This window comes from Grampus griseus (assembly GCF_964374135.1).
Source record: "Grampus griseus genome assembly, chromosome: 4".
In the NCBI taxonomy this organism is placed as follows: domain Eukaryota; kingdom Metazoa; phylum Chordata; class Mammalia; order Artiodactyla; family Delphinidae; genus Grampus; species Grampus griseus.
Window position 1 is genome coordinate 44,560,333 of NC_138997.1, and position 23,208 is coordinate 44,583,540.

The 23,208-nt window shown below is 39.3% G+C and overlaps 1 protein-coding gene across 2 annotated transcripts in view; it reads left to right on the top strand.

Annotated features, from left to right (window-relative positions):
• The first annotated feature begins 828 nt into the window (after window positions 1–828).
• Window positions 829–23,208, top strand: part of CNOT6L (CCR4-NOT transcription complex subunit 6 like) — a 112,727-nt gene continuing 90,347 nt past the window's right edge. The window contains exon 1 of one of the 2 annotated variants that reach the window (XM_082653169.1): window positions 829–892. In XM_082653169.1, the coding sequence (XP_082509295.1) occupies window positions 888–892 (5 nt within the window). In that variant the 5' untranslated portion in view covers window positions 829–887. Of the gene's footprint in view, window positions 964–23,208 lie in introns of both variants that reach the window. The other variant, XM_082653168.1, reaches the window with a different exon arrangement.

A 23,208-nucleotide genomic window follows, 5' to 3' on the forward strand; every position in this document is an offset into this window, starting at 1 on the left:
CGGACGCCTCTCCCCCGGCCCTCGGGGGTGTGAACGTGTGTGAGCGAGAGCGGAGGCACCAAAAGCTGGCGTCTCTGTGCAGCAGCCTCGGCTCCAGCAGCAGCAGGCGCAGCAGCAACCCCCGCAGCGGCGGCAGCCCCGGCGCCAGGAGGCCAAGGCCAAGGCCAGGCTCTGTGCGGCTCTCCGAGTAATAGCCGCGGCTCCGGCGGCTGCGGGGGCGCAGCTTCCTCCAGCAGGGCCCTTCGCGTCGGCGGCCGCGGCCGCGGGGCCTCTCCTGCGCGCCCAGGGTCACCGTCCCCGAAGCCCGGCGGCGCGGCCCCCTCCCAGCCCCCCATCCGTCTCCTCGCTCCCCTCAGCCGTCCTCCTCGCCGCCGCCTCTGCCGTTTCTCGGCGGCCCGGCCCGGCCTGCCCGCCCCGCGTCCCCTCCGGCCGGTGCCTCTTCCCCCGGCGGGCTGCCTGCATGTCTTTGCTGCCCTCAGCCCCGCCGCCACCGCCGCCGCCGCCTCCCCCGCCGCCGCAGCACCAGCACCAGCAGCAGCCGCCCCGCCGCCGCCGCCGCCGTCGCCGCCCGGACCCCGGCGCGCTGAATGCAGGTGAGGAGGGGGCGCAGGCCCTCGGCGACCCCAGGCCCGGGCGCCCTGCGCGCCCGCCCGCGAGTCGGGATCCGGGCCCTGCCCGCCGCCGCCGCCGCCGCCGCGGATTCCCTTCGGGGCGGGCGGTAGCGAGGCCCTCCAGTGGGTGTTTGTGTTTGCGTCTGCGGCCGCGGCTCCGGAGGGGAAGCATCTGTGGGGGCCTGGCGCGCGCGGGCGCGCGCGTGTTTGTGTGTGTGTGTTTCCCCTGCCGCGGGGAAATGGCTGCTGTTGCTCCTTCTGGGCCAGAGGAAGAGAATGAGGTAGAGTGTTTTTGTGCCTCCGAGTAGGATCGAGAGTGTTGGGAAGAGGAGCGCGTCCCCGGGGAAATGAGGTGGGAGAAGGACAGATGTGCCTGGGGGTGTGCGAGTTGGGACTTCGGCGGCCGGGGAGGCGGCCTGAGGACCCACAGCGAGTGGGTGTGTGTCGGGTGCGGGGATGACCCGCGTCTCTGTCTGAAGCGGCGAAGGTTCCGGGGTGTGCGTGCGTGTGTGTGTTTGGGGGGGGGGTGGTCCGCGCCCAGGGCCCGGGACTCTGGGGGCGGGTTCCGTGTGTTTGGGACCCCCGAGTGGCGTGTCCCTCCCCCTTTGTGGCCGAGGCTCAGGAGCCTCGCAGGTGAGAGCTGCTCCGCGGGGTCCGGAGAGGGTGAGTGTGTGTTCCGCACACACACAGCAGCGGGGCCCGGGAGCTGTGGGTCGGGGCCGCGCCGCCGTTCCCGGGGCCGCGGCAGGAAGCGCGCCGGCCTGCAGCGCGGCCTAACCGCCTCGGCGTCCGCCCGCCCGCCTGCCTGCCTCTCACCAGCCTCCCCGGACGCCTCCCGGGGCGCCGGGCCCGCGCGGGCCCAGGGCGCTGCCTAGGGCCTGGGCAGGTGAGGGTCGGAGGCGGGACGCACCGATCGCCGTCGCCTTGGCCTCCCCCACGTCTCCTGAGGAGAGGCGAAGGCATATTTCGGCGTTCCGACCGCAAGCTCTACCCTCTGGCCGGCGGTGGGACCCGAGGGAAAGTGAATCAAAGCAGTAAATCTCGAGAAGACGCGGTGTCGAGATCCCTTCTTTTCATCCTTTCCTTAAGGCTGTGTGGAGGGACTGAGTACATATTTTCAGCTCTTTTTTCGTTGCAAGTACTTTTTCGTTGATAATACTTAAGCATTTTTTTTTAAGATAAAATTTTTCTCGGAGGGGCGGGGGAAGAAATGGAAGCTGGCTTCCCTGCCCTATGGTGTTGGTAGGATTGGATGGATTTCGTGCATTTGAAATTGTTTTATCCTGCCTCCTAGGGGGAAAGGGGTGTACACGCCGAGCTGAGGAGGTCGGTGAGGAAGAGGAAGTTACTGGAGCTGTCATCCTCCTTAGCACAGCCGACTCTTCAGCTTAGGCTGTTTAGATGCATTGTGTTCAGGGAGTTTAGCTGAGCCTTTTGTACACATGGGAAGCACAGTACTATATTTTAGGAGATACTGCCTTATTGCCTCTAGTTATCTTAGTTGTCAGTCAAGATAGTCACGTATAAACAAGTTTTCCCTCACAGTATCTGAAACCTAGATCAGGCAGCCCGTATGGTCTACTCCAAGTGTGTGCTCTTCGAAGGCTATTTTGAGAGTAGTTTAAGCAGAACGCAACTGTAGAGGTAAATCTGCTGTCAGTAGGCATACAGTGCATTTCAGAACCAAATATAAATGGTATTTGAATGATTATTTGCTCTTTACTTTATCTACTCCACCCTCTATTTGCGTCTAGTTAGCTCATCTAGCTAAAACCCTATGGATGAAGTCGTCATACAGATTCCATCCTTGCAGGCCATGCTCTGTGTAACGGTCAGAGATTGCTCCTTTCTGAACCTGGTCTCACAAAGAAATGTTTCCTGCTGTTCACTGGGAAGTGAGCAGAAGAGCAGGAGGGGTGGAGAGCTGTTTTCTATGAACACTACTGGAAAAACAACACATGTTGTTCAGTGGAAAAAGGACTTGTTTTAGGGACCTCAAAACTCTGGCTATGCCACTTTTCTTGGCTGTTTTACCTTAGGCAAGGTACCTAATGTCTGTAAGTCTGTTTTCTCATAGGTAACAAGGGGATAAGACGTTTATAGTAAGGTTGTCCTGAGGATAAATTGAAAAAACATATGTTTGGCACATAATAGCTGCTTAGTTAAATACTAGTTCTTCCTCTTGCAGCCCTGACTGTAGGCATTGAAAAACATGTATAAGTACAAATACTTACTGGATTACTGAGAGAAATATTATGTCACCTTAAGTTAAAAATCAAGACAACAGAACATTTGAGTCCTTTGATATGCATAAAGTATATATAAACAATGTTAAATGTATTTTAGAAGTCCTTTTTCCTTGAACTGACTGTCATTAAAATAGCCTAGTGTACCAGTTTATGGAGACTATCTAGTCATACTTGATTTGTTTTCATATTTTCGAATAGGCCATCTTTCAGTTTCATTACTGTTTTTGTGAGTTCTTGCTATGTAGCCCTGGAAAAAATTGTTTAAGCTATATATAGCACATATATGTTCCAATATAATCAAACATCAAAAAGGATCAAGGACCTAGAGTTTATTTATATAGATCCACAAACTATAAGTGCCACAGAATTGCTATGTAATTGTTTTAGTTCATGTTGACTGATTCTGGAGAAAACAAAACAAAAACTTTTGGAATATTTTCCTGAGTGGAAGCAAAAATCTATCAACTTTCAGTAATTTTCCATTTTTATTATTCTGTGTGGAGTGGTAAGTGGGCTGTTCATTTAATTTTAATTGTATTGTGCTGGAAAAAATAATGGTATGGAGTTTAAGGTAAAGACAACAGAAAGGTTAAATAAAGCATTTTTTCTTTTTCTCTTTTTTTTTTTTTTTGGTGACGGCAGGGTGAAGATGATGTGGGAGGAGTTTCATTGGTTTAAGTTTGTAATGTCTCTGTTTACTAACACCAGGTTTCCTTAGGCCTTATATCATTATTATTTATATCAGCAATGTTAAGCTTAAAAAAAAAAACCTAGTAAAGCACTAAAATTTCAACACATTTTTGAAGTATTTTTGTGAAGGATAGGCGGGAGAACTTTATTAGAATGCAAAATGTCATGGTTTTGTTAAAGTGTATCTGTTATGGGTGTATGTGCATTTACAGTGAACAGAATTATCTGCCATATGGTTATATTGAAAGGAAGAATTCTTAATTTAAAAACTATGTGATAATTTTTAATACTTTAAAAACAATAAAATGGAAGTGAATTTTGCCCTTAACTAGGTATTTGATAATTTTCATTAGACATTATGAATTATGGTATTTTAAAACACTTTGTAATTTTTTTTAAATTGGGAGAATTGAGGAGGACATTTTTCTGTAATAATCATGAAAACAGGTGGTACTGAAATAATATGTTAAGATATGTGAAGAGTGAAATTTATTACTAACAGTGGACTCTTCTTGCTATCATTTTAAAGTAATTACAGTAAAATCAAGGTGGAAAATTGTTTAGGTTTTAAAATTTAATGTTACTTAAGTGGCCTTTTAAACAGTCTTTCCAAAATATCCCTTATAAATGTCTTTAATTAGGGGGAATTGAAATACTTAAGGTTTATGCATGTTTTACTTTGGGTAATGCTAATTAGGGTAATAAATATACCCCAGAATTTCAGTGGCTTAACACATGTAAGTTTGTATTTTGCTCACATAACAGTCCAGTGCAGGTGCTCCTTGTTAGCAGGCTTGTGGCTTACCTCCATGTGGTAATTGAGGAACCCAGACGCCTTACATCTTATGTCTCCACCATTCCCTGGAGCCTTGGAGCCCTGCCTGTTACCCACAGGACATTTCTTAAGAACCCCCAAAGACAAACATCTGCCCACATTTCATTGGTGATAATTTGTCACAGAGCCTTATTTGAATGCAAGGGGGATGGGAATGTAGTCCCTGGGTGGTGGACAACTTGGGGCATTTCATGATGTTATTTTAGATGGTAGCATATATTTGTGAAATTATCTCTGAAAGGTAAATTATAATACTAAAAATTGCTTTCCATCTTCAAAGCGTAAAATTGTGTGAAGGGGTGGGGAGTAGTGGGAAGAGAAGGGAAGGAATAAGAGCCACAGGAGGAGAAGAAGGACATTTCTTCCAAGGTAGGTTTGAATGACAAGTAAACGTCAGCAGCTATTTAAAGATACAGATTTCACAAAGACCATTACAATTGGATTTTATAACCTTTAGTGGGTCTCTCCTTTGCCATCCAGTTATTGCTTGCCGTTGTGGTCTACTGGGTTCTGGCTGTTTGAGTTATTTCTCTTTGTACTTTGAAATCAGTTGACTTTGAATTTCAGTTTCTGAGGTATAGTTTCATGGGAAACATATTTTTAAATTTTCTTTTTTCTGTTGGGATAGAGCATTACTATTATTATTGTTTTAAAATATCATTTAGATGGACCTTACTGTGTTCTAGTGTTTTCTGTTGCTGTTTTTTGTAATTCTAAAGTCATTATAATTAATATTTGTGAGGCTTAACCCAGAAAGAACAATAAAATCATCAAGTAAACAACAAAGGCTCAATTATTAACTTGTGTTCATGTTTCATAATGAAAATACTACAACTTTCTTTGACCACCTGCACTAATACTGAACCATAATACATTAATTTTATTTCTGGACTTTAATTTTAATTGAATTGCAGCTTACTCTTTTACTGCCTAGGATTATTGTAAAGTGAAACCTCAGTTCTGGGTATACTTTTATTTGTCTTTATTCTAAACAGTTTGGTTAGGAATCTGGGGAGTTTTATATGTGTCTGTATTCTCCAAAAGAAAGATTTTTGAGTAGTCTGGCTAACTTCTCCATGTTAAGTATTTCTAATGTTTTGCATTTTGAGCCTCTTCTGTACCCATTATTATACTTCGTTCTAAAAAGAAAGTAGAAGAGACCCTTGTGAAGCTTATAGCTTATGAATAAGGTAAATAAAGCATATAATTTAGTTGTTTCAAAACAATAAATGAACAAGTGAGAGTCACTACAATATAAACTGTTTGCAGACATTCTGTGAGGGAGTAACGTAAAATGGAATGGTGAGTGGGCCAGAGACTACTCAAAGTTGAGAGATTTGTTTTGGTAACAGCTTTTTTGAGATATAATTCACTTATAGAAGTAGCCCATTTAAAAAATATCTCAGTAGTGTTTAGTATATTCACATTTGTGCAGCCTTCACCAAAATTTATAGAACATTTTAGTCACCTGAAATATAAATCCTGTATTCTTTTGAGTTATCACTCATTCTCCCATACCCCTAATTCTAGGCAATCACTGATGTACTTGTATTTCCATATGAATTTTAGGGTTAGCTTATCAATTTCTGCAAAGAAGCCAGCGAGAATTTTGATAGGAATTGTGTTAAGTCTGTAGATAATTTGGGGAGCGTCACCATCTTGACAGTATTAAATGAGTCTTCCTATTTATGAACGTGGGATCTTCCCATATATTTAGATTTTTAATTTCTTTTGACAGTGTTTTGTAGTCTTCAAAGTTTTACACTTTTTTTGTTGCATTTTCTCTTAAATATTTTATTCTTTTAGATGCTGTTGTAAATAGAACTGTTTTCTTAATTTCATTTTTGGGCTGCTCATTGCAAGTATGAAAAAATACAACTGACTTTCATGTATTGATGTTGTATTCTGCAACCTTGCTGAACTTGTTTATTAGTTCTAATAGTTTTTTAAATGAATTCCATCTGCTTTTCTGTATAACAAGGATCATGTCACCTGTAAATAAGTATAGTTTTTCTTCTTTTCCAATCTGGATGCATTTTATTTCATTTTCTTGCCTAATTGCCCTGGCTAAACATTGTTGAAAAGCAGTGTCAAGAGCAGATATTCTTGTCTTATTCCTGATCTTGGGGGGGAAAGCATTCAGTCTTCCACTATTTGATATTAGCTAATGGGGTTTTCATAGATGCTGTTTATCAGGTTGAGGAAGTTTCCTTCTGTTCCTAGTTTGTTGAGTGTTTTTATCATGAAGGGGTGTTAAGGTTGAGTTTTGAGGGAAATATGAAATATGAGTTAGAAAAGTGAAGATGCTAAGTCCAGTGATACATGGCAGATAATGATGCTTAACTTGTTTGGGAAAGAGGGGCTAGCTTTCCCCCCCTCTTTTTCCCTCTCCCTTCTTTTCTCTCTTCCCTACCCCTTTCATGATCTCTCATTGTCTTCCCATTAATCCCTATACACATTTGGAGGGCCCTTAATCCTTTACTGAAGATTTTCTGAATAATTTGGGTTTTTTGATCAGTGGAGAATATTGTTTCTTTTGAAAAACATTAATTAAAAACAGTGTGGAGAATTTTTTTTTTTTTTTAGTTTGATAGCTAGGTTGGAGCAGGACACAGGAAGCAGAGAGAAACTAAATCATAAATGAAGTACTAAACATAGAGTTAAAAAGAAGGGAACAAACCTTTGTGATAAAAAATGTATGGTTAATGAAGAATTCCATGTTTACTTTGAACCTGGCTGTCACCTGACCTTTTTCCCAAAACATTTCAGCATCAATGGTTTCACTTTTGTAACTTTTCTGCATAGTTTTCTAAAAAGTTTAATAGATTTCTTAGGAAATTTTGCTCTGCAAGGTAAGGTTATGATGCACTTGATGTGGTGATTATCCTTCATTTACTTTTTGAAATTTTAATTACACAATTGCATGCAGCTGCGTTCTGATTAGGTAATTTAAAAAAAATTAATCATTTATTTTTGGTAGAGTTGGGTCTTTGTTGCTGTGTGTGGGCTTTCTCTAGTTGCGGCGAGTAGGGGCTACTCTTCGTTGCAGTGCACGGGCTTATCATTGCGATGGCTTCTCTTGTTGGGGAGCATGGGCTCTAGGTGTGCGGGCTTCAGTAGTTGTGGCTCACGGGCTCTAGAGTGCAGGCTCAGTAGTTGTGGCGCACAGGCTTAGTTGCTCCGTGGCATGTGGGAAATTCCGGGACCGGGGCTCGAACCCGTGTCCCCTGCATCGGCAGGCGGATTCTTAACCACTGCGCCACCAGGGAAGCCCCATGATTAGGTAATGTTAAAAAAAATATATTTCTGGGCTTCCTTGGTGGCGCAGTGGTTGACAGCCCGCCTGCCGATGCAGGGGACACGGGTTCGAGCCCCGGTCCCGGAAGATCCCACATGCCACGGAGCAGCTGGGCCTGTGAGCCATGGCCGCTGAGCCTGCGCGTCTGGAGCCTGTGCTCCGCAACGGGAGAGGCCACAACAGTGAGAGGCCCGCGTACCGCAAAAAAAAAAAAAAAAAAAAAAAATTTCTGTGTTTCATGTTATGTCTCAGAAATCAAATAACTTTGGGTTTAGCCAAGAATCTTTCTGTTCACAAGGCAAAAATTGATAAGTAGTAACAGAATTTTTGTTTTGTATCCTCTTTTGTAGCAGGATTATTACTTTTCATTAATTTTTTTCAGTCTACTTTAGAATCTCATTATAGGTAAAAATTTTCTAATTTTTTGAGGAAATAAGTAGTTCACTTTGCTGTGTGAGAGACTCATCATTCATGCTGAATGGACAGACGCCTGGTAATTGTGGTCTTTTATATTGTTTTCCTTTATTAACAGTAGAAATTGGTGACACAAAATAGAAGTTACGACACTTTATCTTTCTTAATAGTCATCTTTTGCAGAGAGAACCTCTCTCTGTAATCTCATAGTTTAGAATCTTTTTATTTTTCTCTCCCCAAATTACTTAGATTCCCTAAATGAGTAAAATAGTTCAGTTATATAATACCAGTTACAAATACTGATAAGAGAATAGAACTAGATTTAGGATATACCAACCTTAATGTCTTTCTATACACAGACTTTGCTGGGATCTTTACATGTATATCCATAGCTCTTTGATCATAATGTTTATATTTAAACAAAACCAAAAAACTGACAAGGTATGTTCTGCTATAGGTTCATATGTAGTGCAATCTGCTGCAAAATCTACATATAAATTCATGAAATAATATATTGTGAATTATGTACAGGATGATAACCTTGAAATAATAAGAATTTGAATCACCAAAAGTATATCTAACCTATTAATGAATATTTATTAAGCTTCTACTGGCTATAAAGTGTTAAATTCAGGGTTCTGGGGAATAAAAAGTTCAGAATATAGTCTTTTATACCAGGAAGTGGAACTAATATTTATCAGACTACTGAGTACTAAGGACTGTGAAAGTCATCACCTTCCCTTTTAAATATGTAATCAAAATTAGTGTTCAGAAAAGTCCTGTGAATTAGACAGTATGATTCTCATTCTCTAGCTGGTTAAGAATGTGAGTCTTTGATCCTTCACTTTCTAGCTCTTGGGAAACTCATTTAACTTCTCCATGCTTCAGTTTCCTCATCTGTAATAAGGAGATAGTAATTAATAATCCTTATCCTACAGGGTTGTTGGGAGGGTTAAATGAAGTAATGCCTGTAAAGTGCTTAAAACAGTATGCGGCACGTCTGAAGTAAAAAAGCAAAACAAAACTAAAAAACGCAATATATGTTAGCTGTACTGTTTCTTATTGTTAGGAGCCATATGAGTTAAATAACAAATCTTAAATATTGATAAAACTAATATTTAAAACGATCTGTTTGACTCCAAAATATTTACTCTTATACAACTTACACTTATAGGGGATTTAAGCCTGGATAAATTAGCAAGCAAGTGAAGGCAGAATATGCTAAGTGACAAAGAACATTAAGTGCTGTACCGTATAGCAGAGTACATATGGGGTTGTAGCCTACAGCGATAAAGAGAGGAGGTGGAAGTTGATCTCACCTTTATAGTTAGGAGGAAAGGAAAAGTTAATGGATTACTGCAGCATTCTCCTTGCTTGTTTCCCAACATCCATTATTGCTGCTTTAACTTCTGTTTCTTTGTAGGCATTGTCACCAGAGAAATCCTTTTAAAATTCTTTCAATATTGCTGAAATTCCCTACTTAAAATCCTTAATAATGTTACTGTTTTTTGGTTGCCTATTATGAGCTTAAGGGTAGGAGTTGGTAAGATTTTTATGTAAAGGGCCGTATAGTAAATGTTTTGGCCTTGTGGGTCATGGAAGATTTCTGTTCTATATTGTTGTTGTTGTTGTTTGTTAAATAAACAATCCTTTAAAAATGTAAAACCATTCATTGCTGGCAAACCAAGCTATAGTTTGCTGACCCTTGTGCTAGGAGATTTACATGAATTAACTTCTTGTTAGAATCCTGGCAAAGTTGATATTATTAATTCCTATTTTATAGTTGAGGAAACTGAAGGTTAGAGAGGCAAATTTGATGAAAGTCACATAGCAAGTAAATGACACAAGAGATTGAATTCAGATTTAGGTCATGGGAATTCCTCAACTTGTATACTTCCCAGTGTATCCTGCTGCTGCTTATTGCTTTTAGAATAAAATGGCGCTTTCATGGCGTTGTATGTAAGGTCCATCATGTTACTGGCCTCTTGTACCTTTCCAGTTTTATCATTTATTACTCCTCCTCCTTCAAACATATTCTCTAGCCTAGCCAACTGAGTGACTTAGATATAGCCTAGTTTGTGCTTTATACATGCCTACAATACCTTATACTCTACGACCTCACTGACTTTCTTAATAACTCACCTTAGATGCTCCCTACTCCAGGAAACCTTGCCTCACACTTCCAGTCTTTGCTTTATGCTTTTTCTCTGCGCTCCCCTAGCATCCTGTGCATTCCCCTTTTATGACATTTACCAGACTGTATTTTGTTTACCTGGTTTATGTCTCTGCTTTCTCGTTAGACTGAGATTTTTAAGGGCAGAGATATACTAAATGTTTAGTATATTTTAGGGGCTTAGTAACTGTTTATTAAATGAATGAATGAATCAAATGGCATTGCAGATGGTAGAAATTACATCAGCAGATACGTAGTAGCAGAAAGGTATGAGTCCAAATCAATAGAATTAGAAATGAAAAAGGAGAAATAAAAACTGACACTGCAGAAATACAAAGGATCATGAGAGATTACTACAGACAACTATATGCCAATAAAATGGACAACCTGGAAGAAATGGACAAATTCTTAGAAAAGCACAACCTTCCGAGACTGAACCAGGAAGAAATAGAAAATATAAACCAATCACAAGCACTGAAATTGAGACTGTGATTAAAAATCTTCCAACAAACAAAAGCTCAGGACCAGATGGCTTCACAGGCAAATTCTATCAAACTTTTAGAGAAGAGCTAACACCTATCCTTCTCAAACTCTTCCAAAATATAGTAGACGGAGGAACACTCCTCAACTCATTCTACGAGGCCACCATCACCCTGATACCAAAACCAGACAAAGATGTCACAAAGAAAGAAAACTACAGCCCAATATCACTAATGAACATAGATGCAAAAATCCTCAACAAAATACTAGCAAACAGAATCCAACAGCACATTAAAAGGATCATACACCATGATCAAGTGGGATTTATTCCAGGAATGCAAGGATTCTTCAATATACGCAAATCAATCAACGTGATACACCATATTAACAAATTGAAGGAGAAAAACCATATGATCATCTCAATAGATACAGAAAAATCTTTTGACAAACTTCAACATCCATTTATGATAAAAATCCTCCAGAAAGTAGGCATAAAGGGAACTTTCCTCAACATAATGAAGGCCATATATGACAAACCCACAGCCGCCATGGTTCTCGGTGGTGAAAAACTGAAACCATTTCCTCTAAGATCAAGAACAAGATAAGGTTCTCCACTCTCACCACTATTATTCAACATAGTTTTGGAAGTTTTAGCCACAACAATCAGAGAAGAAAAAGAAATAAAAGGAATCCAAATCGGAAAAGAAGAAGTAAAGCTGTCACTGTTTGCAGATGACATGATACTATACATAGAGAATCCTAAAGATGCTATCAGAAAACTACTAGAGCTAATCAATGAATTTGGTAAGGTTGCAGGATACAAAATTAATGCACAGAAATCTCTTGCATTCCTATACACTAATGATGAAATATCTGACAGTGAAATTAAGGAAACACTCCCATTTACTATTGCAACAAAAAGAATAAAATACCTACGAATAAACCTACCTAGAGAGGCAAAAGACGTGTGTGTATGCAGAAAACTATAAGACAGTGATGAAAGAAATTAAAGGTGATAACGAACAGTTGGAGAGATATACCATGTTCTTGGATTGGAAGAATCAACATTGTGAAAATGACTCTACTACCCAAAGCAATCTACAGATTCATTGCAATCCCTATCAAACTACCAATGGCATTTTTCACAGAACTAGAACAAAAAATTTCACAATTTGTATGGAAACACAAAAGATCCCGAATAGCCAAAGCAGTCTTGAGAAAGAAAAACGGAGCTGGAGGAATCAGGCTCCTGGGCTTCAGACTGTACTACAAAACTACAGTAATCAAGCCAGTATGGTACTGGCACAAAAATAGAAATATAGATCAATGGAAAAGGATAGAAAGCCCAGAGATAAACCCATGCACATATGGTCACCTTATTTTTGATAAAGAATATACAATGGAAAAAAGACAGACTGTTCAGTAAGTGGTTCTGGGAAAACTGGACAGCTACGTGTAAAAGAATGAAATTAGAACACTCCCTAACACCATATACAAAAATAAACTCAAAATGGATTAAAGACCTACATGTAAGGCCAGATACTATAGAACTCTTAGAAGAAAACATAGGCAGAATACTCTATGACATAAGTCACAGCAAGATCCTTTTTGACCCACCTCCTAGAGAAATAGAAATAAAAACAAAACTAAACAAATGGGACCTAATGAAACAAAATCTTTTTCACAGCAAAGGAAACCGTAAACAAGATGAAAAGACAACTCTCAGAATGGGAGAAAATATTTGCAACTGACAAAGGATTAATCTCTAAAATTTACAAGCAGCTCATGCAGCTCAATATCAAAGAAACCAGCAACCCGATCCAAAAATAGGCAGAAGGGACAGGAATAAAGACGCAGATGTAGAGAATGGACTTGAGGACTCGGGGAGGGGGAGGGGGAAGGGTAAGCTGGGACGAATTGAGAGAGTGGGTGGACTTATATATACTACCAAATGTAAGATAGATAGCTAGTGGGAAGCAGCCGCATAGCACAGGGAGATCATCTCAGTGTTTTGTGACCACCTAGAGGGGTGGGATAGGGAGGGTGGGAGGGAGATGCAAGAGGGAGGAGATACGGGGATGTATGTATATGTATAGCTGATTCACTTTGTTATAAAGCAGAAACTAACACACCATTGTGAAGCAGTTGTACTCCAGTAAAGATGCTTAAAAAAAAAGAAAATGGGCAGAAGACTTAAATAGACATTTCCCCAAAGAAGATATACCGATTGCCACCAGACACATGAAAGGATGCTCAACATTACTAATCATTAGAGAAATGCAAATCAAAACTACAGTGAGGTATCATCTCATACCAGTGATAATGGCCATCATCAAAAATCTACAAACAGGGCTTCCCTGGTGGCGCAGTGGTTGAGAGTCTGCCTGCTGATGCACGGGACACGGATTTGTGCCCCGGTCCGGGAAGATCCCACATGCCGCGGAGCGGCTGGGCCCGTGAGCCATGGCCGCTGAGCCTGTGCATCCGGAGCCTGTACTCTGCAACGGGGGAGGCCACAAGAGTGACAGGCCCGCGTACTGCAAAAAAAAAAAAAAAAAAAAATCTACAAACAAATGCTGGAGAGGGTGTGGAGAAAAGGGAACCTTCTTGCACCTTTGGTGGGAATGTGAATTGATACAGCCACTATAGGGAACAGTATGGAGTTTCCTTAAAAAACTAAAAATAGAACTACCATATGGCACAGCAATCCTACTACTGGGCATATACCCTAAGAAAACCATAATTCAAAAAGAGTCATGTACCACAGTGTTCATTGCAGCTGTATTTACAATAGCCAGGACATGGAAGCAACCTAGGTGTCCATTGACAGATGAATGGATAAAGAAGATGTGGCACAATATATACAGTGGAATATTACTCAGCCATAAAAAGAAATGAAATTGAGTTATTTGTAGTGAGGTGGATGGACCTAGAGCCATACTGAGTGAAGTAAGTCAGAAAGAGAAAAATACCGTATGCTAACACATATATGTGCAATCTAAAAAAAAAAAAAAAAGCTTCTGGTGAACCTAAGGGCAGGACAGGAATAAAGACACCGATGTAGAGAATGGACTTGAGGACACGGGGATGGGGAAGGGTAAGCTGGGATGACGTGAGAGAGTGGCATGGACATATATACACTGCCAAATGTAAAATAGATAGCTAGTGGGAAGCAGCCACATAGCACAGGGAGATCAGCTCGGTGCTTTGTGACCACCTAGAGGGGTGGGATAGGGAGGGTGGGAGGGAGGGAGACGCAAGAGGGAAGAGATATGGGAACATATGTATATGTATAGCTGATTCACTTTGTTATAAAGCAGAAACTAACACACCATTGTAAAGCAATTATACCTCAATAAAGATGTTTTAAAAAGAAAAATAAAAGGTATGAGTCCAGATTCAAGGAGGAATGGGACATTGAGTTAATATCTGGTTAACTTCCAGAGCTTCAGTGGGAACAAGGAGGTGATAAGGCAAATTGGAGCATGATTATTATGGAGGGGTTTGAATGAGGAATTTAAGTCTTATTCTAGGTTTAATTCTAGAGCACCAAGTGTGTTTTTTACATCTGTAAATTGGGGTTCTCTTAGTAATACCTGAACTTTATGTCATAATATCGTTTAGATGATATTTTATAGGACATGGCTGTATAATTGTTTTGATTAATAGTTATTAATAGTTATTGCAGATATGGCTCTAGAATCAAGTAATTATCAATACTACTATTAAAGACTTTGGGAGCATTGAGTGATTTTGAGAGGCTGGTGGCAGTTTGGAAATAATTATTTAAGAAGTTTAATCTGGTTGAGGTATGCAGAATCAGTTGCGGAGATCAGTGTGGGAGGAGGGAGGCTCTTTTTTAAAGAATTAAAATTAAAATATGAAGTAAGTCAGGAGAGAGATGTGTCAATTGGGATAGAAAAGAAAGCTTTTAAGTGACATCAATGGTTGAATATGAAGGAAGAAGTCAAAGATAACTGAAAAATCAGAAGGAGGATACAATTTGGGGAAGATAATTATGAATTTTATATTAGACAAATTGATTAAAATTGGAATTATTTCTATTTTTGCCTGAATTTAGGCCCTACTTACTTTATGCCTGAATACCCTCAGGATTGGTTTTCCCCTTCCTCCCTCTAATGCATGGGTGTTATGTTTGGATATGGGTGGATGTTTGGTTGTATGGACTCTTTGGCAGTCTGCCGAAGTCTGTGGAGCGTTTTTGGAATAATGATTTTTAGTGAATGAAATAAATAAGATTAAAAAGGAATGTGTTGGGCTTCCCTGGTGGTGCAGTGGTTGAGAGTCCGTCTGCCGCTGCAGGCGACACAGGTTCGTGCCCCGGTCCGGGAAGATCCCACATGCCGCGTAACAGCTGGGCCCGTGAGCCATGGCCGCTGAGCCTGCGCGTCTGGAGCCTGTGCTCCGCAACGGGAGAGGCCACAGCAGTGAGAGGCCCGCGTACCGCAAAAAAAAAAAAAAAAAAAAAAAAAAAAAAGGATAGGATTAGCAGTACTAATACACATATAGTATATATTGTGTGTATAAATTGTACACAAACTTAGGTCATTTTTACTTTTATTAGTTTACAAGTTACAGTACTTGTAGCACATTTCACGATTAATCAACTTGGTCAAGAACTATTGCTCCATTCAAATTTTATTCTTAGCAGCTCTTTTATTGAATTTACACACATTTCTTCATTGAACTACAGTTATTTGTAAACACTGTTAAATATTCTTTGTGGAAAGCAACTTTAAATACATTTTAGAAAGAGATGGGAAATACATAAATGTTTACAATACAATAATCATTGGTTACCTTTTGCTCATCTTTCCTAGACTATAAGGTGTTTAGGGCAAGGAACATAGTTCTAATAATTAAAAGTAATGGATTTTTGATAAATGTTTATAAAGCATTACATTTTCTTTTAGTCTTTTTGTAAAACAACTTCGAAATAAAATTTTTAAAAATCGTTAATAAAACAATTCACTCTTCTCAAATGGAGAAATAATAGACATGCATTATGTGCAACTGGGTTTTAGAAAATAGCAAATTTTATTCCTTGATTCTGTGATTCTGGGTAACTGCCTATTGTTCCTAGTATGTTGTAAGTATGCTGTCCTCATTTTATCAGCCTCAGAACAAGAAGAAGGAAATTCTGTATTGGTTAGCTCAGGAGGAAGGTAATGAGTTTAAGTAAAAAAACAGGAAATTTGTTCTTCTGTGACCTTTGATGAGTTTGTGAATTTGGCATTTTGACTGCGGGGTTGAATTTCAGAAGAGTTTTATATTTAGTTTGCTTTGTTGCTTTTGCAGAATATCTACCTGCCAAGAAAAAATAGGAATCCAAGTTAAAGGCTCTGCTGCCTTTGTGGGAAATAATGGACAATACTCTTCCTTTTGCTGACAAAATCTGGGTATCTGTATTTTACAATGACTGGTTTTTGCTTTCACATAGAGCCAAAGTATCCTTTTCCTGGAACCAAGCGTGACTCAAAGCCTTTGTAAGTTCTCTTTTTCTTTATCCTTTTAAGCAACTATTTTAGGAGCTGTTTTAAAGCTGACACCCCTTCCCTTCAAACCTTTTCCACTCAGCACAAAGCACCACCTTATTGGCAGTCATTTGTATGAGTAGAGTGGGTACTCTCCTTAGGCATTTATTCATGTCAAAAAGTTAAGGATTAGCTCTGTTGTTTAATGCTATCTGTTTTGGATCAGCCTGAGTCTGCATTGGCCTTTCCTTTTAAATTCTTTCATAATTAAGATGCTGGCACCTAGGAACCCTTTCCTGGATGGAGCTTTTCTTTGTGCCTTATCGAGTTTTATCCCAGACAGAGTTTAGTTACTAAGGCTTTTCTGTTTTATTTCTCTTTTTAATGGAGATTTGTAGATTTAGATATGGTTTTTCTAAATTTTAAACCCTGGTTCTCAGATAAGTAAAACTAGGTTTAACACCTCTTTATGTATATTTTGCTATGTATATCTAACGTTGGAACATTGTGCAATTTGGTTCAGGTCAAAAAGTATGGGACAACTATTATGATTACTGTCAGACTTTAATGTTAGTCAATAAAACGTTGTATTCAAGATTTAATTAAATTGTTTTCCCAAAGAAATAGAAAAGCTAAAACAATTAGAAAAGCTGTTCATTATGAAAAGTGTTCTTTAGTTAAATCCTTAGTTTTTTGTTTTTTTGTTTTTTGTTTTTTTTTGCGGTACGTGGGCCTCTCACTGTTGTGGCCTCTCCCGTTGCGGAGTACAGGCTCCAGATGCGCAGGCTCAGTGGCCATGGCTCACGGGCCCAGCCGCTCCGCGGCATGTGGGATCTTCCCAGACCAGGGCATGAACCTGTGTCCCCTGCACCGGCAGGCGGACTCTCAACCACTGCACCACCAGGGAAGCCCAAATCCTTAGTTTTTGATACTACTATCATGTTCAGTTTTCTAGTAATGAAAACCAAATGATTTTTTAAAAATAAATTATTTATTTGTGACTGCATTGGGTCTTCATTGCTGCGCGGGGGCTTTCTCTAGTTGCGGCGACGGGGGGCTACTCTTCGTTGCGGTACGCGGGCTTCTCATTGTGGTGGCTTCTCTTGATTGGGAGCATGGGCTCTATGGGCATGGGCTTCACTAGTTGTGGCACACGGGATCAGTAGTTGTGGTGCACGGGCTTAGTTGCTCTGTGGCATGTGAGATCTTCCCGGACCAGGGATCGAATCCGTGTCCCCTGCATTGGCAGGCGGATACTTAACTACTGTGCCACCAGGGAAGCCCCCCAAATGAGTTTTTGAATTAGTGTTTAAATTTTCTTGATGCAATACAACATTCATAATTTATACACAGATGATTTTTTTTGCTTATGTAAACAGACTTAAGGCATTATATTTGTGAAATATTAGTGAATTATTTGATTTTACATACTGCTAGAGAGGCAGAGCCTGAAATTAGAAGGTAGGAGAAAGAAAAGATGAAGTGTTTTATTTTGTTATGAAGTGTTAGCATGTTACTTCAGTTTTTTTCACATTTAACACGTTGTGCTGAGTCCAGTTTTTCTAGTGGATTTGTTATTTTGAGTCATAGGAACTCCCATACTCTTGACATGCTTACTTTTTTTTTTGGCTGTACCACACGGCTTGCAGGATCTTAGTTCCCTGACCAGCGATTGAACCCATGGCCCCTGCAGTGGAAGCAGGGAGTCCTAACCACTGGACCACGGGAATTCCCTTGATACGCTTACTTTTAAAAGTGTGGCTTATCTAGATGATCTGTGATCCTCTTAAAACTGCCCTTGCAGCCTGTCTTAGTTTGGGTCTGAACATATTTACTCTTTCTTTACAGCAGCAAAGATCTTTTCATTTCTGGTAGGTTTGAAGCAACAGACGTTGCTGTGGATTCTTGTTTACTCTTCGTTTAGATTGCACAGACAACTGATTTAGGAGAATACTTTTCTTTGGGTACTACTTTTTGATTAGGAGATTTAGGAGACTGCTTGCAGTAAACTTTCTGATCTTAAATTGTAGACATCTTTGTGAATAGAGTACTCTTGCTTCTGTTTTTTCCCTTCCCACTTAACTTTAGTAGGTTAACCATGGTGGAGAAGAGGATTTCGGAGAATTTCCAGCATTCAGATAGAGTGACCTTTGATGATTAGTATGTTAAGGAGAATGCTGGAGAATAGACTTTGCGTGTTTATCCTTGAACACTTGCCAGATGTATTGGATAGTTCCCTCTTGACTTCATAATAGCATCTTGAGTACACAACAGGGTGGAAACCTCGTTGTCATCCTGTGGCAATTTTCCTGCTTATCCTGGATATCTTACAACTGCCCTTCAAAGAGGGATGTGAGGTATATTGGAGTTAGGCTGATAGAGAATTTAGAGGACAAGCGTACAAATTTTAAAAATCACAAATCATTTTTCTTATTTATTTTGTCAGTGTCTGTATTTGTGATTAAAGTAGGAAATGAAAGAGAGGAACTGCTAGTGTGAGAATTCATTAGACAAATGGGAACATTGTTTCCCTGTGTTATCTCAAAGTTTATTGAATAGTAAGCCGCACTGTAATGGATGTTACATTTGTTGTGCCTGTATCAGAAAATTGAACTGTTTCTGAGTCAGTATGTACTCCATTCAGGTTACTTGGATTCAGCATGTTAGGGTTACGATTGTAATAGGATTTGGGTATTCCTGGGTATCGTTGATTTTACAATGTTGTGTTAGTTTCAGGTGTACTGCAAAGTGATTTAGGTATACGTATACATATATTCATTCTTTTTTAGATTCTTTTCTCATATAGGTTATCACAGAATATTGAGTAGAGCTCCCTGTGCTATACAGTAGGTCCTTCTTGGTTATCTTATACATAGTAGTGTGTGTGTATTCAACCCAAGCTCCTGATTTCTACCAACCCCCCCACGTTTCCCCTTTGGTAACCATAAGTTCTCTATATATCTGTAAGTCTGTTTCTGTTTTGTAAATAAGTTCATTTGTACCTTTATTTTTAAATTAGATTCCAGATATGACTTACTTCAGTTAGTATGATAATCTCTAGGTCCATCCATGTTGCTGCAAATGGCATTATTTCATTCTTTTTTATGGCTGAGTAATATTCCAACCATAAATCGTTATCCATTGTTCTGTCCTTGGGGACATCTGCTTTATCCATTCCTCTGTCCTTGGGGTTTCTGAGGGGACTGTATATATGAAGAAAAATGGGAATTGAATTAGCAATTCATTAATATATAGGCCTTGTGCTGGGCTGGTTTAAAATTAAGGCCTGTATGGACCTCCTACTCCTCATCTCTTCTGTTTCTAGATCAACTTTTTGAAAATCAATTTGCCTAAGAATGAGTTTGCTGAGATTAGAAAAATTAATTTCTTTCACTCAGCAAAATTATTTTGAAATTTATGTTGCCATGTGTATCAATAGGTCTGTCTTTTTTTCATATTCCATAAAGTTCTTTTATTTTAGTTTTTATTCTTTTAATCTTTTTTTTTCAAAAAAAATTTGAAGTATAGTTAATTTCCAGTGTTGTATATGTTTCAGGTGTACAGCAAAGTGATTTATATACAGCAAAGTGATTTATATATATAAATTCTTTTTCATTATAGGTTATTACACGATACTGAATATAGTTCCCTGTGCTACATATATAGGGGGTCTTTGTTGTTATTTGTTTTATATATAGTGGTGTGTATATGTTGATCCCAAACTCCTAATTTATCTCCCTGCTCCCCTTTCTATCCCCTTTGTTTTCTATGTTTGTGAGTATATTTCTGTTTTGTAAATAAGTTCATTTGTATCATTTTTTTAGATTCCCCATATAAGTGATATCATATGATACTTGTCTTTCTCTGTCTGACTTAACTTCACTTAATATGATAATTTCTAGGTCCATCCATGTTGCTGCAAATGACATTATTTCATTCTTTATTTTTTTTATTGGACTATAGTTGCTTTACAGTGTTGTGTTAGTTTCTTCTCTACAGCAAAGTGAATCAGTTATACGTAAACATATATCCACTCTTTTTCAGATTTCCTTCCCATTTATTTCATGTTTTCTTATGGCTGGGTAATATTCCATTGTATATATGTACCATATCTTCTTTTTTTTTAATTTTTTAATTTAATTTTTTTTTTATACAGCAGGTTCTTATTAGTTATCCATTTTATACATATTAGTGTATACATGTCAATCCCAGTCTCCCAATTCATCACACCACCACCCCCGACACTTCCCCCCTTGGTGTCCATACGTTTGTTCTCTACGTCTTTGTCTCTATTTCTGCCTTGCAAACCGTTTCATCTGTACAATTTTTCTAGGTTCCACATATATGCGTTAATATACAATATTTGTTTTTCTCTTTCTGACTTACTTCACTCTGGATGACAGTCTCTAGATCCATCCACGTCTCTACAAATGACCCAATTTCATTCCTTTTTATAGCTGAGTAATATTCCATTGTATATCTGTCTCACATTTTCTTTATCCATTCATCTTTCGATGGGCATTTAGGTTGCTTCCATGACCTGACTATTATAAATAGTGCTGCAGTGAACATTGGGGTGCATGTGTCTTTTTGAATTATGGTTTTCTCTGGGTATATGCCCAGTAGTGGGTTTGCTGGGTCATATGGTAGTTTTATTTTTAGTTTTTTACGGAACCTCCATGCTGTTCTCCATAATGGCTGTATCACCAACAGTGCAAGAGGGTTCCCTTTTCTCCACACCCTCTCCAGCATTTGTTGTTTGTAGATTTTCTGATGGTGCCCATTCTGAGTGGTGTGAGGTGATACGTCATTGTAGTTTTGATTTACATTTCTCTAATAATTAGTGATGTTGAGCAGCTGTTCATGTGCCTCTTGGACATCTGTATATCTTCTTTGGAGAAATGTCTATTTAGGTCCTCTCTCCATTTTTGGATTGGGTTGTTAGTTTTTTTGATATTGAGCTACATGAGGTGCTTGTAAATTTTAGAGATTAATCCTTTGTCAGTTGCAAATATTTTCTCCCATTCTGAGGGTTGTCTTTTGGTCTTGTTTATGGTTTCCTTTGCTGTGCAAAAGCTTTTAAGTTTCATTAGGTCCCATTTGTTTAGTTTTGTTTTTATTTCCATTTCTCTAGGAGGTGGGTCAAAAAGGATCTTGCTGTGATTTATGTCATGGAATGTTCTTCCTGTGTTTTCCTGTAAGAGTTTTATAGTGTCTGCCCTTACATTTAGGTCTTTAATCCATTTTGAGTTTATTTTTGTGTATGGTGTTAGGGAGTGTTCTAATTTCATTCTTTTACATGTAGCTATCCAGTTTTCCCAGCACCACTTATTGAAGAGGTTGTCTTTTCTCCATTGTGTATTCTTGCCTTTTTTATAAAAGATAAGGTGACCATATGTGTGTGGGTTTATCTCTGGGCTTTCTATCCTGTTCCATTGATCTATATTTCTGTTTTGGTGCCAGTACCATACTGTCTTGATTACTGTAGCTTTGTAGTATAGTCTGAAGTCAGGGAGCCTGTTTCCTCCAGCTCCGTTTTTTTTCTCAAGACTGCTTTGGCTCTTCGGGGTCTTTTGTATCTCCATAGAAATTTTAAGATTTTTTGTTCTAGTTCTGTAAAAAAATGCCATTGGTAATTTGATAGGGATTGCATTGAATCTGTAGATTGTTTGGGTAGTATAGTCATTTTCACAATATTGATTCTTCCAATCCAAGAATATGGTATCTCTCTCCATCTGTTTGTATCATCTTAAATTTCTTTCATCAGTGTCTTACAGTTTTCTGCATACAGGTCTTGTCTCTCTAGGTAGGTTTATTCCTAGGTATTTTATTCTTTTTGTTGCAATGGTAAATGGGAGTGTTTCCTTAATTTCTGTTCAGATTTTTCATCATTAATATATAGAAATGCAAGACATTTCTGTGCATTAATTTTGTATCCTGTAACTTTACCAAATTCGTTGATTCACTCTAGTAGTTCTCTGGTGGCATGTTTAGGATTCTCTTTTTATAGTATCTTGTCATCTGCAAACAGGGACAGTTTTACTTCTTCTTTTCCAGTTTGTATTCCTTTTATTTCTTTACTTCTCTGATTGCTGTGGCTAGGACTTCGAAAACTATGTTGAGTAATAGTGGCGAGAGTGGACATCCTTATCTTGTTCCTGAACTTAGAGGAAATGCTTTCAGGTTTTCACCATTGAGAAGATGTTTGCTGTGGGTTTGTCATATATGGATTTTATTATGTTGAGGTAGTTTCCCTCTATGCCCACTGTCTGGAGTTTTTATCGTAAATGGGTGTTGAATTTTGTCAAAAGCTTTTCCTGCATCTATTGGGATGCTCATATGGTTTTTATTCAGTTAGTTAAAATGGTGTATCGCATTGATTTCCCTATATTGAAGAATCCTTGCATCCCTGGGATAAATCCCACTTGATCATGGTGTATGATCCTTTTAATGTGTTGTTGGATTCTATTTGCTAGTATTTTGTTGAGGATTTTTGCATCAGTGTTCATCAGTGATATTGGTCTGTAATTTTCTTTTTTTGTAGTATCTTTGTCTGGTTTTGGTATCAGGGTGATGGTGGCCTCATAGAATGAGTTTGGGAGTGTTCCTTCCTCTGCAAGTTTTGGAAGGGCTTGAGATGGATAGGTGTTAGCTCTTCTCTAAATGTTTGGTAGAATTCACCCGTGAAGCCATCTGGTCTTCGACTTTTGTTTGTTGGAAGATTTTTAATCGCAGCTTCAATTTCATTACTTGTGATTGGTTTGTTCATATTTTCTATTTCTTCTTGGTTCAGTCTCGGAAGTTTATACCTTTCTAAGAATTTGTCTATTTCTTCTAGGTTGTCCATTTTATTGGCATAGAATTTCTTTTAGTAGTCTCTTAAGATGCTTTGTATTTCTGCAGTGTCTGTTGTAACTTCTCCTTTTTCATTTCTTATTTTATTGATTTGAGTCCTCTCCCTCT